Source organism: Manis pentadactyla, chromosome 15, assembly GCF_030020395.1.
Source record: "Manis pentadactyla isolate mManPen7 chromosome 15, mManPen7.hap1, whole genome shotgun sequence".
NCBI classification, from domain to species: domain Eukaryota; kingdom Metazoa; phylum Chordata; class Mammalia; order Pholidota; family Manidae; genus Manis; species Manis pentadactyla.
In genome coordinates, this window is record NC_080033.1 from 4,305,351 (window position 1) to 4,318,010 (window position 12,660).

General features: G+C 55.9%; 1 protein-coding gene across 3 annotated transcripts in view; it reads right to left on the reverse strand.

Annotated features, from left to right (window-relative positions):
* The window catches only part of NECTIN2 (nectin cell adhesion molecule 2), a 28,600-nt gene extending 19,771 nt beyond the window's left edge, over positions 1 to 8,829 (reverse strand). For 2 of the 3 annotated variants that reach the window (XM_057492687.1, XM_036885774.2), the window contains exon 1: positions 7,695 to 8,095. In XM_057492687.1, coding sequence (XP_057348670.1) covers positions 7,695 to 7,782 — 88 coding nt within the window. In that variant the 5' untranslated portion in view covers positions 7,783 to 8,095. Of the gene's footprint in view, positions 1 to 7,694; positions 8,096 to 8,535 lie in introns of those variants that run through there. The other variant, XM_057492688.1, reaches the window with a different exon arrangement.
* Positions 8,830 to 12,660: the final 3,831 nt, after the last annotated feature.

Consider the following 12,660-nt stretch of genomic DNA (forward strand, 5'->3'; position numbering starts at 1 on the left):
GGACATTTCATACAAATGGAATCATGCAGTATGTGGCCTTCCGTGACTGGCTTGTCCCTGACCACCATGTTTTTAAGGTTCCTCCACGAAGTGGCCCAGATCAGCGCTGCACTACGCCGCATTCCTTGTCATGGCTGAGTAACAGTCCCTTGCATGCACCGAGCACATTGTATCTATTCACCTGCTGATGGACATTTGGGTTGTTCCCGTTATTTGGCGATTATGAATAAAGCTATTATGGACCTTTGCATCTGACAGTTTGTGCTGGTGGACATTTTCATTTCTCAGCTTATCTTCAGTTTCTTTTAATAAAAACTGAAATAAAGAAGGCTGTGTCTGCTGTGCAAGGCCACACAGCATGCTCTTCTAGGGCACAGACTGCCTGGGTGCGAATGCTGGCTGTGTGGTTTTGGGCAAGTCATTTAACCTCTCTGTCCTGTTTACTCAGGTGGTAAATGAGAATAATCACAGGGATGTTGCAAGGATTAAAGCGTGTTTGTAGGGCACTTAGTACAGGGCACAGGAAGTAGGAGATCAGTGCTCATTAAATACACAGTCAGGTAAGAATAATTACAAGTGGCCCTTCACACTTAGCCTTGAGGCAAGGCCATGAACACCGGGCAAGTCCCGCTCAACTCTTTGGATCAAGCTTGGGGGTGGGGAGCTGGCCTCACGCAGGAACCCAGGGACTTTTGGAGAGCAGTCATCAGTGAAGGTCATTATGTGACACATGTACCATCTCCTGGAATCCCCACACGTGTCCGCAACTCAATCCCCACGTGGACCACACTGGGAAATGGGACTTCTTCCTTCTGGAGGGGCCGCACTGTGAAGTGTCAAGTGCGGGACCCCCGAGCAGATAGCGATGGGCTTCCTGCTGGCTCTGTCCCTTTGCAGGTGGGTGACCTTGTTTCTGAGCCTAAACTCCTCCATCTATAAAATGGGGACGTTCAAACTGCCCTGGGGTCCCTGGTGACAAACTCCTTTAAATGATTTTCTCCCATAAACTCTTTGCGTGGCCTGGCACGGGTGAGTCAAGCAGAAGTGGTCAGCAGCCCGCTGCGGGCAAACCCCACTTCTCCCTCAAATTTACTTTAGCCCACAGAGCACTGTTCCAAATGAGAACCAGCAGTCACTAATTTACTAATCTACAGAAGGGTCTGGAGATTAAATGTCAAAATCCAGACAAAAATCAGGATCTGAGGCTTCTGCTTCTGGGGGGGCAACAGTTGGGTGAGGCTGAGGGAAGGCTGCCCCTGTCCCTCAGGGGCCGGGGCCCTTCACCCACCTGGCCTCCCAAGGCACTGTGCGTGGGATGAGGGTCCCCAGGGCTCTGCCCCTCTCTAGCTGGGTGAGGAGGGAAGGCCGCTCAGTCAGGAGAGACCATCCAGGCCCCTGAGAGCTCCAGGGAGAGCCAGGTAGGGTGGCGCCGAGGAGAGAGCAAGTGGGGGCCCCTCAGGGCTCCTCAAGGAGACAGTGATTTGGCTGAAACCACGGAGGTCTGATGGGAAGGGGGACTGGGCAGAAATAGACCATCAGAGAAGAAAAAGACCAGAGGGAACAATAAAAAGATGCAGAGGTTAAGACTGAGACAGGGTGTAGGAGAGGAGATGGACTCTTTGAGGTGGATTTAGACCTTGAAGGGACTTGGCGCTGGGGGTTGGGGAGGAACCTGAGAGCACCTGCTCGCCAGCCCGTCTTTCCCACTCCAGGCACGTCTAGGCAACAGACAGGTCCTGGAGGCTTTGTCTGTCTTGTCTCTGCTGTATCCCCAGAGTCTACACCAGGGCCCAGCACATAGGAGGTGCTCAGTAAATACTGCTGAATGAATCAGGCTCTGTGCTGGGTGTGGGTGCTACAGAAGTGGCAGGCTAAATCAAAGGCTTGCCCTCTAGGACTTAACATGCTGGTGGGGGAGACAAATATTGCACAAATAGTCATCCCAAGGATGCCAGGAAAACTGAAAGGGGTGGGGTGGGGGCAGAACCTGGAGCAGAGACCTGCCTCACCTGAGGGAGGCCAGGAGGGCTTCCTGGAGGAGATCCATTCCTTTCCCAGGGAAGCAGAGCTCAGGCCCACGGACCCCCACCCCTTCTCTGGGCCCTTGAGTCCTTGGGGAATTCAGATTTCCTGTCCGAAGGAAGCCCTTGTGATTGCAAGATGCGTGGGTCTCCTGAGGGAGGCTGCCCTCCATCTGGGGTGGCATCTCAGCACCTCCTTCAGAGGCTTAAAAACCCCACTGTGGCTTCTTGTGGGGCAGACCCCATGGGTACTTCTCTCACCCCCAGTACTCTGCCCTGAGGGCCGCACACTGAACTCTCCCTGGTGAGCTGGTCCATACCCCCTCACCCTGCACCTCTTTTCCTCTGCACAGCACTTCCTCCCGTCTTACACATTAGATTTTCAGAACCCCCTTGAGCACCACAAGGGCAGGGACCCTTCGTCGTATTTTGGACCCAGCTGTCTGCTTTGCATCAGCAGCAGAGACGGGCTCCTCATTGATGCTCAATATTTGCTAAATGAATGAGGTCCTAAAACCTCAAGACTATAAAGTCCCCTTTCTAAGTTTCTAATTTTGAGTGAATGAATAGGACAGCTCAGGCCCTGTGGGGCTAATGTCCCTTTTCAGGCATTTCTACCTCAGTAAAAGGTTCAGGATGGAAGCTTTGGAGCCATCCCTGACCTTATCTCCCACACTCTCCCTTCCTGCCTGCTGCATCCACACCAGCTCCTCACTGCTCCTCAAACATGCCAGGAAGTCCCACCTCAGGGCCTTTGCACTTGCCATTCCCTCTGCCTGGAATGCTCTTCTCCACTTGTCCTCATGACCCCTTCCCTCACTTCCTCCAGGTCTTTGATCAGCATGGTGTTCCCTGACCATCTGAACGATATTAACAAGAACTCCTTTGACCCAGCTTTATCTTCCTCCTAGCACCTGATTTATCTTCCCCACTAGACATTCATGGCGGAAGGGCAGGGATCTTCGCCTTGTTCCCTCCCAGAGCCTAGGACAGTGCCTGGCACACTGATCTGTAAACGTGTGGGATGAAGGAATGAGATGAAGATAGGGAACCAACAGTGCACTAGACCACACAGGCTGAGGTGGAGTTAGTTTGCGCTTTTTTATGAGGGCACTGGGGAGCCATGGAGAGCTATATGCAGCAGGCAGGAACAGGGTTAGATGTGCGATTTAGAAAGAGCCCTCAGAATGGAGTGGGGCAGGGACCCGGGACTGGGGACTGTGGGCATGCATGGAGAAGGAAGCAGATAGGAAGCATGTTCAGAAGGTGGGATGGTTGGGACATGCTGGCTGACAGGCTGTGGGGGCTGAGGGCAAGGGTGTGGGCTGATGTCCAGATGTTTTGCATTTCAGGTAGAGGCAGGGGAGATGAAACCAGGAGGAAGGCTGGCTTGGAGTTACGACCTGAGTGTCCAGCAAGCTGCTGGGCAAGTGCCTATGCCCTGACCTTGGCCGGGGCTTGGCCGGCACCACAGTGGAGGAGTGTGTGGCCAAGGGAACACTAGTCTTCCTCAGCATCCCTTGGCAAAAGCCAGACTGGTGACGGCTTCGTGATGTGTCAGGTGGGTCTCCAGACACATGTGCCCTCTCTGTGGCCCAGGCCTGCAGGCTTTCTGAGGGAACTGCCCAGGGCCTTGTGTGAGCCCGCGGGGGAAACTTTGGGGGACAAGGACAGAGCCTGACACCCCAAGATCTGGGGAAAGATAGATCAAGGCAGAGAGGAGGGTGCACGGCGACTTACAAAACCCTGGAGGAGGAGGCTGGGAGCCCGGACTCCTGGGTTCCTGGCTGGCTGGCTCCTCAGGGCTTAGCTCACCCCTCCAGACCTATTAACCACCGTGACCTCCTCTCCACTGCAGGGTGGGGCCCTTGAAGGTGGTTCAAGCCCTGGCCTCAACTACCTCATTAATTAATTAACTGCATGAATCCCAGTGCCCACCCCCACGGCAGACACCTGGGAGCCAGTCGGGGGCTGAGCAGCAGCCGCCTCCAGGATGGGACTGTCTACCTGTGCCTGGCTCTCTGCGGTCCGCCTCCCTGCCTCCCCCGTCTGCTCTCTGATGGTGGTCACCACTCAGAGAGGGGGATCCGTCCCCCGCTTTCTGGGCTGAGATTTCCCTGCCTTTCCACAGGGGCTCCCTTGTGAGGTGTGATATTTCTGGGAATCTCTGAGATGGCTCTAACTGGCTGAGCCCCTCAGAACAGCTTGCACACGGCTCTGCCCAGTCCTGGGTTAACACTCAAAGGCTTTTATCTGACAGGCTCCATCCCTTTGATCTCCGTGTCTCACTGCATCTGGTTCTTAGGACCCCAGTCTGCCCCTCTGCGACTCCAACTCCTAGGGTGTCTGGTCTCCGCCCTTGTCTCTCAGAGTCTCTGTCACTCCCTGTGTCTCCCAGGAGTCCCTGGTCTCTACTCTGTGTCTCTCAGATTCGCTCTGTCTCACAACTTACTGAGATAGAACTCCCATCCCATTCACCACTTAGAGTGTACCAGTCAATGGGTCAGATCAGTATATTCCTGGACTTACACATCCATCGCCCCATCAACCTCAGGACATTTGCACTAGCCCAAGAGAGCCCGCACCTGTAGCCATTCTCATTTCTCCTTCCTCGGCATCTCTGACATTTGAGGTTTCAGTCTTTCTGTGTCCTGGCCTCCCAGTCTCCAGAATCAGGCCCCCTGTGTCAGCTCCTGGGGCCACTAATCTCTTAAGGCTTCTATAAGAAATATAGAAATAAGAAAGAAACAAGTCTATTTCTCTCCAGGGGCTCTGTGGGTCTATGTCTCTGAATGGGGACCTCCCTGCCTCTGGGTGCCCCCCGTCTCTCCACATCTCACACACTTTCTCTCTGCCTGGGCCATTTTGCTGGGTCCCCTCTCCTTCCCCTCATGCTCCATTTCTCAGCATTGCTGGGAAATTAAAAATGTAACAGCGTCCTCAGCAGGGGCGGGGGAGCTGGCTGGTGTGCCCAACTCCCTGTCCCTCCAACGTTCACCACCCACTGTGGCCCCCACCCCAACTGCTGGCCTCCCCAGGTCATGGCATCTCCATCACTGATGGCTGGGGTCTTTGGGGCTCCCTGCCTATCACCAAACCACTAAGTCTCTCTCCTTAGGCTGCTCCTGCCTTTATCTTGATGTCTCTGTCCTGCTCGCCCCACCCCCGCCCTGACTTTCTCTGTCCCACCTCAGTGTTTTTCTGCCCCACCCCGTGGCTCTTTCTTACCTAGGTTCCATCCCCGTGTGTGTCTCTGACCCCATCCCTAAACTTGTTTTGGACACCCTTCCTCTCTTTCTATCCTCACCATGTATCCCTCCCCAACTCCCATCCCCAGTATAGTATGTGGGCAGACCCACCCCCACTTCTCCTCGGCCTGGTGCCTCTCGCCTAACAAGAAGAGACAGCAGGCCTCCGGTCCCCTCCTCTCCCCTCCCCCAACGACTGTGGGGCTGGAGGCTGATGCGGATGAGCAGTGAAAGCTGTGGGGGGCTGAGGAGGAGAGCGGCCCAGTGGGAGGCCCAGTCAGGGCTCCCTCCCTCCGAGGGGGCCAAGGAGGGGGAGGCAGAGGAGTGGAGACAGGGAAACAGAGCTGGAGTGAAAGGGGAGAGAGGGGGCTGCCGGAGAGAGCACAGCCACAAGGACCAGCCACAAGGACCAGCCACAAGGACGGAGGGGCAGGACAGGGGCAGGCCCCCTGCCCCGGTGCTCAGGGCTTTTACATGGCATCAGCGGACCTCTGAATCCTCCCAGTGGCCCTGCAGGAAAGGGGTCACTATCTGTTTTACAGAGGCGGAAACAGAAGCTCAGAGGCACTTTCTGGAAGTCCATCCGGTGGAGTAGAGCCAAGAAAGGTTCTGAAGTCTGCAGTCCAGGTTCCGGGACTGACTGTGGACCCTGGGAAAGTGGCTTGCCCTTTCTAAGCCTCTGTTTCCTCATCTGCAAAATGGGAACAGGAACAGAATATACCTCCTAGGCGACCTAGAGCCTTCCATGATATCATGCACCAAGTCAACACCTGGGTCGAGGTCAGGTGGATTCTGAGCATTTACCTCAGAGGCGGCAGGGTCTGACCTCATCTCCCTATAGAGGCAGAGCATGAAAGAGGCAGTAGCCAGTTCCGGGTAGAGGCTGGGACACAACTCAGAAACATGCTGGGAAAAAGGAGGCCAGCGGGGTGATCGGGGTTCCCCAAAGATCCCCCTCACCTCTGTGGGTTTTCCTTTGGGAAACCTGAGGACCCCCAGCGTTCCAGCTGGGAACAAACAGCAGGTTCACCTGCGAGAGGCGGGGCCAGAGTCTCCTTCACCTGCTTCTTCCCAGCCCCTCCCTCCCCTGGGTGCTGCTCCCCACCCCAGCGGGGGCTGGGGAAACGGGAGGGGGCTGCCGCACTGAGCAGAGGGACGGGCGCGGTATTAGGGCGGCGTCTCCTCGCGTCTACCTCCCCCAGGGGCTCCGAGGACGAAGGCACAACCAGAGGAAAGATAAGGTCTCGAAACCCGGGAGAAACCCAGGCCTCCGGAACTGGGAGCCCGGGGAGCTCCCGCCTCCGCCCCCCACCCGCCACCCGTCGGTGCTCGGTGAAAGTGAAACCGGGAAAATTTCCCCAGGGACGTTCCGGTCGACTGCTCACAGGGAAAGGGAAGGGTCCCAGTCTGCGAGACTGGGCCTCCCATTCTACCTGGGACGTAGCCAACCAAGCCTCCAGCTTCCAGACAGCCTCCAGCCCTCGATTACATCTAGAAACCGAGAGACAGAGTCCCCTGCCCACATTTTTATCTGGGTCTCAGAAGACATTCCAGGGCCCACAATAAAATCTGAAGCCGACCAGATAGGGTCTCTTGCCTCCCACTCCCCCACCCCCACCAATTCTACCTGGGACCCAGGACACAGAGTCCCCACTCATAATCTAGAACCCCCAAGTTTGAGCCTTTCCTACCCCCAGTTTTACTAGGACCTCAGCAGGCAGAGCCCGTAGCCTTCATTTTACCTGGGACCCAGGAGACAGAGCCTCCCAACCCCTTGTTTTCTGGGGCCCAGGAGTCAGAACCTTCAGCTCCCTGACGCCCGGTACTGGCGCCCCTAGACCCCTCGCCCGGGGAGCCGAAACTCTCATCCCTGGCCCTCCCAGGAACCCAAAGACCAAGTTCCTGCCCTTCTTGAGGGCCGCGACATCTGGCCCCCAGCCCTCAATTCTGCCCGGACCTTGGACGCCCAACCCTGGACGCAGGAAAAATGGGGGTGGGTGGGGGCGGCGGTTTCGCCTCATCATCGCGACCCTCCTGCTGGCGGGGAATACATTCCCCACATTTCTGAGGGGGAAAGCGGAGCCGGAAACCCGGAGCCGGGTTAACTGATCGGCGCGGGGTGGGGAAGGGGCGCGAAGGCCTCGTATTTAACCCTTTTGGCCTAAGAGTCTGAAGAAGGGGAAGCAGGTAAACAGAAGTCCGGCGCAGGATGGGGAGTTGGGATTAGGAAGAGGGACGGGGGTGAGAGGGACGCAGAGAGTGGGGTGTGTGGGGGTCAGGGCCGGTGGGGCCAGCCAGGAAGGGCGCATGAGAGAGCGGCTCCGTGACTGGGGGTGTAGTGGGAAGGCGCTCAGGATCCCCCCTCTCGGAGGGCAGGGAAGGGGCTGGGTCCGCGCAGCGGAGAGCGACGCCTGCGGTTTCTCACCGGCTTCCCGGAGCAGCAGCAGCAGCAGCGGGAGCAGCAGCGGCGGCGGCGACGATCCCGACGACGGAAGGGCTGCGGCCCCGGCCATGGGGGGCCCGGGGAGGGACTGGGCACGGGCGGGGCCTGCGGGTCACTCTGCGCGTGCTGATCGGCTGGGCTCCGCTCCCAGCCGGTTCCCGCCGCGCTCGGCTTCCCGAGCTGTCCTCTCGGGGCCGGGCTCTCCCCGCTCGGTGGCCGGGGCCCCCCGCTACCTGGCAGTCCGGACCCGCTGACGTCACAGGACACACCCCTTCCCTCCCCCGGGCCGTGCGGACAAAGGACTCCGGCCACGCCCCCTCTGGGAATCCGTGCCCGCCCCTCCCGGCATTCTACACCTGCCGCTCCCCGGGATTCTCTGCGTGCGCCTTCCAGAAGTCTACGGTTCGCCCCTCCCCGAGAATGACCTCTCTCCCCTATCTCGGGGCTCCAGTCCCGCCCCTTTGGGGCTCCAGTCCCGCTTCCTCTACGACCGGGAGTTCCTCCCACGCCACGCCCCTTGCCCGCTGGGAGTTCTTAAGTTCTGTCACGCCCACTTCAGAGCCACCGGTCGCCCCGCCCCAATAAGCCCCGCCCGAGTCGGCCCCGCCCATCCTTTCTCCCTGTAATCTGTCTCGCCTCTTCCCAGAAGTTCGGTCCGGCCTGGTGTCAGCCCTGCCCAAAGTTCTAACCCGGCCCTCTTCAGCTTTACCTCGGGCCTCTCCTGCGACCTACGTGAGGCACGTGTGTTTTCCTAGGCTCGCCCCTTCTGGGCCCCGCCCCCAGGCTGAGACACGCCCCCCGCCCAGTCCCGGTACGGACTTACCTAGGTCGGTTTCCCGAAGTCTGTCTCGATTCTGGGGCACCTCAGCGTTATCCCCGTCTATTTGTCATCTCTGCCTCGAACTGTGGGTCCCCGGATCATTTCTTTCTCGATTTCTGTCTCTCTTAGTGTCTCTTTGTGTGTCTCTATCTTTGAGTCTCCTCTGTCCCTGTATTTCGCTGCCTACGGGTCTTTTAGTCCTTACGTCTCGGTGTCGCTTTGTGTTTCTGGTCTCTGTCACATTCCTGTGTCACTTGGTCCCCGTGTCTCTTTCCATCCCTTTGACTCTGTGTCTCGGTCCCTCTCTCTCTCTCTGTACGTCTCTTTGTCTCTTTCAGCGTCTCTTGTTTCTCCTCGTGTCTCTGTCCCTGCCTCTGTTGTGTGTGTCTCTCGCTCCCTGTAGGCCCTTGTCCCCTCCTCTTACTTCTGGTCCGCACCGCCTTCTTCCCGCCTCTTCCCGCCAGGGGGCAGCACAGACCGGCTCCCATGCTGAGTTCGCCCTGCGGGGCTGGGTTAGGGTCGGACCTACAGATTCCGCCGGTCCCTCCCCGTGTCCATGTCCCACTTCTCCTATCTTCCTTCCCAGCCTCCTCTGGTCTTTGTGTCTCTGCCTCTGACTCGGCCCCTTTGTCCCTCCCCGGCGGCTCCCGCTCCTCCCCACCCCCACCCACCTCTTCACATTCCTTGGGCTGGCCGGGGGAGCTGGTGAGCGGGCCGGCGTGTTGGGGTGAGGGTGGGAAGCAGGAGGCCGAAGAAGGGGATGCCTAGGGCGCCTGAAATCCATCCGTTCCAGTTTTGCGGAGACTCCGTTGCTGATACGTGGGGGCAGAGGCTTGAAAGCTTCTTGCCCTAGCAAGGAGACCCTCTAGATTTGCCCTCTCCTTCCCCCATCCTGCACCTGAGCTTTCCTCCCCAAAAGGGCAAGGTTGCAAGTAGTGGAGTTCAAGTCTAGGTAATGATACTGTTAATAAATGTACTTAGCACTTACTATGTGCCAGGTGTGGATCTAAATACTCTCGTTAGTTTTATCTCAACCCACACATCATCCTATGTGATAACGAAACTGAGGCACAGAGAGGTGAAGTGCTTTGGCTCGAAGTCAGTCACAAAATGACAAGATCCAGAATTGACTTATTTGTCTTATTAATTTCTCACAAAAATCCCATATGGGGACACTATTATGATCCGCATTTCACTGGAAAGTTCACTGAGCATGGAGTGGTTACTTGCCCAGGGAAACCAGGAAGGATGTAGCAAGCTGGGATTTGAACCCAGACAGTCTGTGCTCTTACCCTCTCTATGCTATGTGTCCTCTAGATAAAGTGTATCTCAGGCTTGGCACAAGCCTGGTATGAAGGGGGCTGGACAAATAGGTGCATGATAAATGCGCTCTAGATCTCTCTATCCTTTCCCTAATCTGGGCCAGACTAGGTGGCCAAGATCTCTGGTTTTTAATGCCAGCTTTGCTACTAACTTGCTTGTTAAATTCTGTTCCCTCCAATCCCCCTCCCCCGTTTCTCCTTTGAACAAAATAACCAGTCTCCAGGGAGTTTTCTTCCAGGAAGGGCCCGCCTAGCACCCGTACTCCCGGCCTGTCAATGAGTGGGCTCAGTTCTCTTGGCTGTTCTTTGTGGGCGCAGATGAGCCCAGTAGGGAAGGCCCAGGAAGGTAGGCTGGAGTTTCAGCTCCCCTGGCCTATGCATAAGACCGAGCACTACCATGTTTGTTGACAAACGACTGGGTGGGTCCCATGCCTGGGAGTCGACTTCAAATGTCAAGAAGTCCCAGAGGTGGCACTTAACTGAAGAGCCATAACTACCAGGAAGTAGGAGTACAGGTACAAAGGCTTCCTGATGGAGCTATGTAGCTGGTGCCAAGTATTTTACTTGCCCGGCAACCTGTTTTCCTTCTTCCAGCAACAGTAGCCCTCCGGCCCCGCATTTTTTTGTATGGGGAATCACCTACACTCAGTCCTTCTGGTTCAGAGTGAGCCTGATCCATTCCTAGCCAATCAGAGCATTTGATCCTCTGGCCACAGGGATTGGTTCAGGGATGGAGGTGGGATCTGTTCCTGACCAATGAGAGTTAGCCCTGAGACTTCCTCTTGAACTGATAGGAAAGGGACACCCTCTCTTGATGGGGATTGTTAACTGGTAGAGTAGAAATCTGTCACGAGGGTGGCACCTGAGTCAAAAGACCCTACCTCTACATGGAGGACAGCAGAGCTGAGAAATGGAAAAGGACCATTTTCTGATGAGACTCTGAGCTGCTGGATCCAGCTATGCCTGAAGATAGCCTTTGATCTTCCTGGTTATATGAGTGAATAAGTTTCCTTTTTTCATTTGCTTACTAATAAAATCTATACCAGTCCAGAAAAGACACAGATTCCTGCAAAGTTCCCAGGGCTGGGAAAGGAGAGTAAAACTTTTCAGGATCCTTCAAGATGTCCAGGTTTTGAAGGACAGGCAAGCTTTGTTACAGTGGGCGAAATGGGGATGCACATTCCAGGTGAGGCGATAGTAAAATCACAAAGTTACAAGGTAGGGGCATGTGTGAGAGAGGAAGCAGTGACCGGCAATATCTTAGAAGGCCCCGAATGCCAGCTGAAGGGTGGGTCATGCTCCTTAGAGCAATAGGGAGCCACAGAAGGTTGATGAAGGAGTTCACTCCAAACTTGTCTTCATTTCTTGTAACTCCAGACCCCGTGGGTCACCTCTTCCCCTTTCCCCAGACCCTGCGCAAGGTGGGAGGAATCAGACTGAGGTTGTAGGTTGCCGCCTGTATGTAAATTACTTGGGATGCCCTGCCTACAAGGGGCATTATGCAAATGTGTGCCCTCCTAGGAGGCAGGCCAGGATCCTCCCCTCATTAACTTGGGGACCAGGTGCTGAATGAGAATCCCTTCCTCACTGGGGTCCCCTCTCTCCTTTGCCCCCAGCCGTCTAACCAGAAACTCCTCACCAACGTCTGCCCTTAGAGTGGTGTCTCTCTCCACCTGGTCCCTCTCTGATCAAATGACCCTTTGTTGCTTTTATCTGTCCCTGTTTTTCTTGGATGATGATAATAATAATAATCATGGACTGAGCACATACTCTGTGCCAAGCTTTGTCCCAAACACTTTGCAGTTATCAAATTCTAACACCTTATGGTCCCCATGTGTGCCTGTTGAAATTTTTTTTAATTCACTTCTGCTATATAGAAAACAAGAAAGCCACACAAATAAGGAGATCGATAAAATGAAGGATGGATTTTACGAAGCAGATCATGAGGCCTATTGGACATATTGAGCATGTGAGCTGAACAGATGGAAGGATGGAAGGAAGGGAGCAAGCCCCAAGTACCCACGTGTCCTTAAGGGGCTTTGCTGGTGACCCCTACTCCGTTGCATGAGTCCTGTGCCCGAATCACACAGGTAAAAGCTGGGGCTGCCAAGCACGTTTTCAGCCAGGTACAGTGGTGACTGGGTGCATTTGCTCCCTTGTGGCCCTGGTGCCTTTTGGGGATACAGCCGAATGCCCTGGCGCACCCTCCACTGTGGGTCTCAGAACCACACCAAGGTGAGAGACCAGATTCAGGAGCCACGCACACCCCAGAACCTAGGTGGCGGGGAACTTTGGTCACTTGTGTCCCGATGTAGGTTTGTTAAGGTGCCCCACCCCTTTTCTCGGGCTTCTCCTGTTTGTTGATTCAATGAACCACAGGGTTTGAGTGCCTTAATTAGACGGGTGAGCTCTTCTGTTAAAGGGCCTCTGGGCATGCTGCTCAGTCACCTACACCCAGGGAGGCTCCCAGAGCAGCCTGCCCATTTCCCAAAGCAACAGAACCCACTATGCCCGTTTTGCGGCTGGCCAAACTGAGGACAGGGAAGCAGTCACTCGCCCGAGATTGGAGGGGTCTGAGTGCAGAGACCTCCCCACACGCACTGCACTGGGATCGGCCAGCCGCTCCTCACAGCAGCCCTCAGCCCATGTGTGATTTCTCTCGGGCTCGTGGGTTCAGGGAGGTGCAGACACCAGGCTAAGGTCACACAAGCCCCCCTCCCACTACCCTTCCCCTGCTTTGGGGCTGCTCCTCTCAACCTTTGTTCTCTCCCTTTCCGAGAGTAATTATCTCCGTGAATCCCAGTTC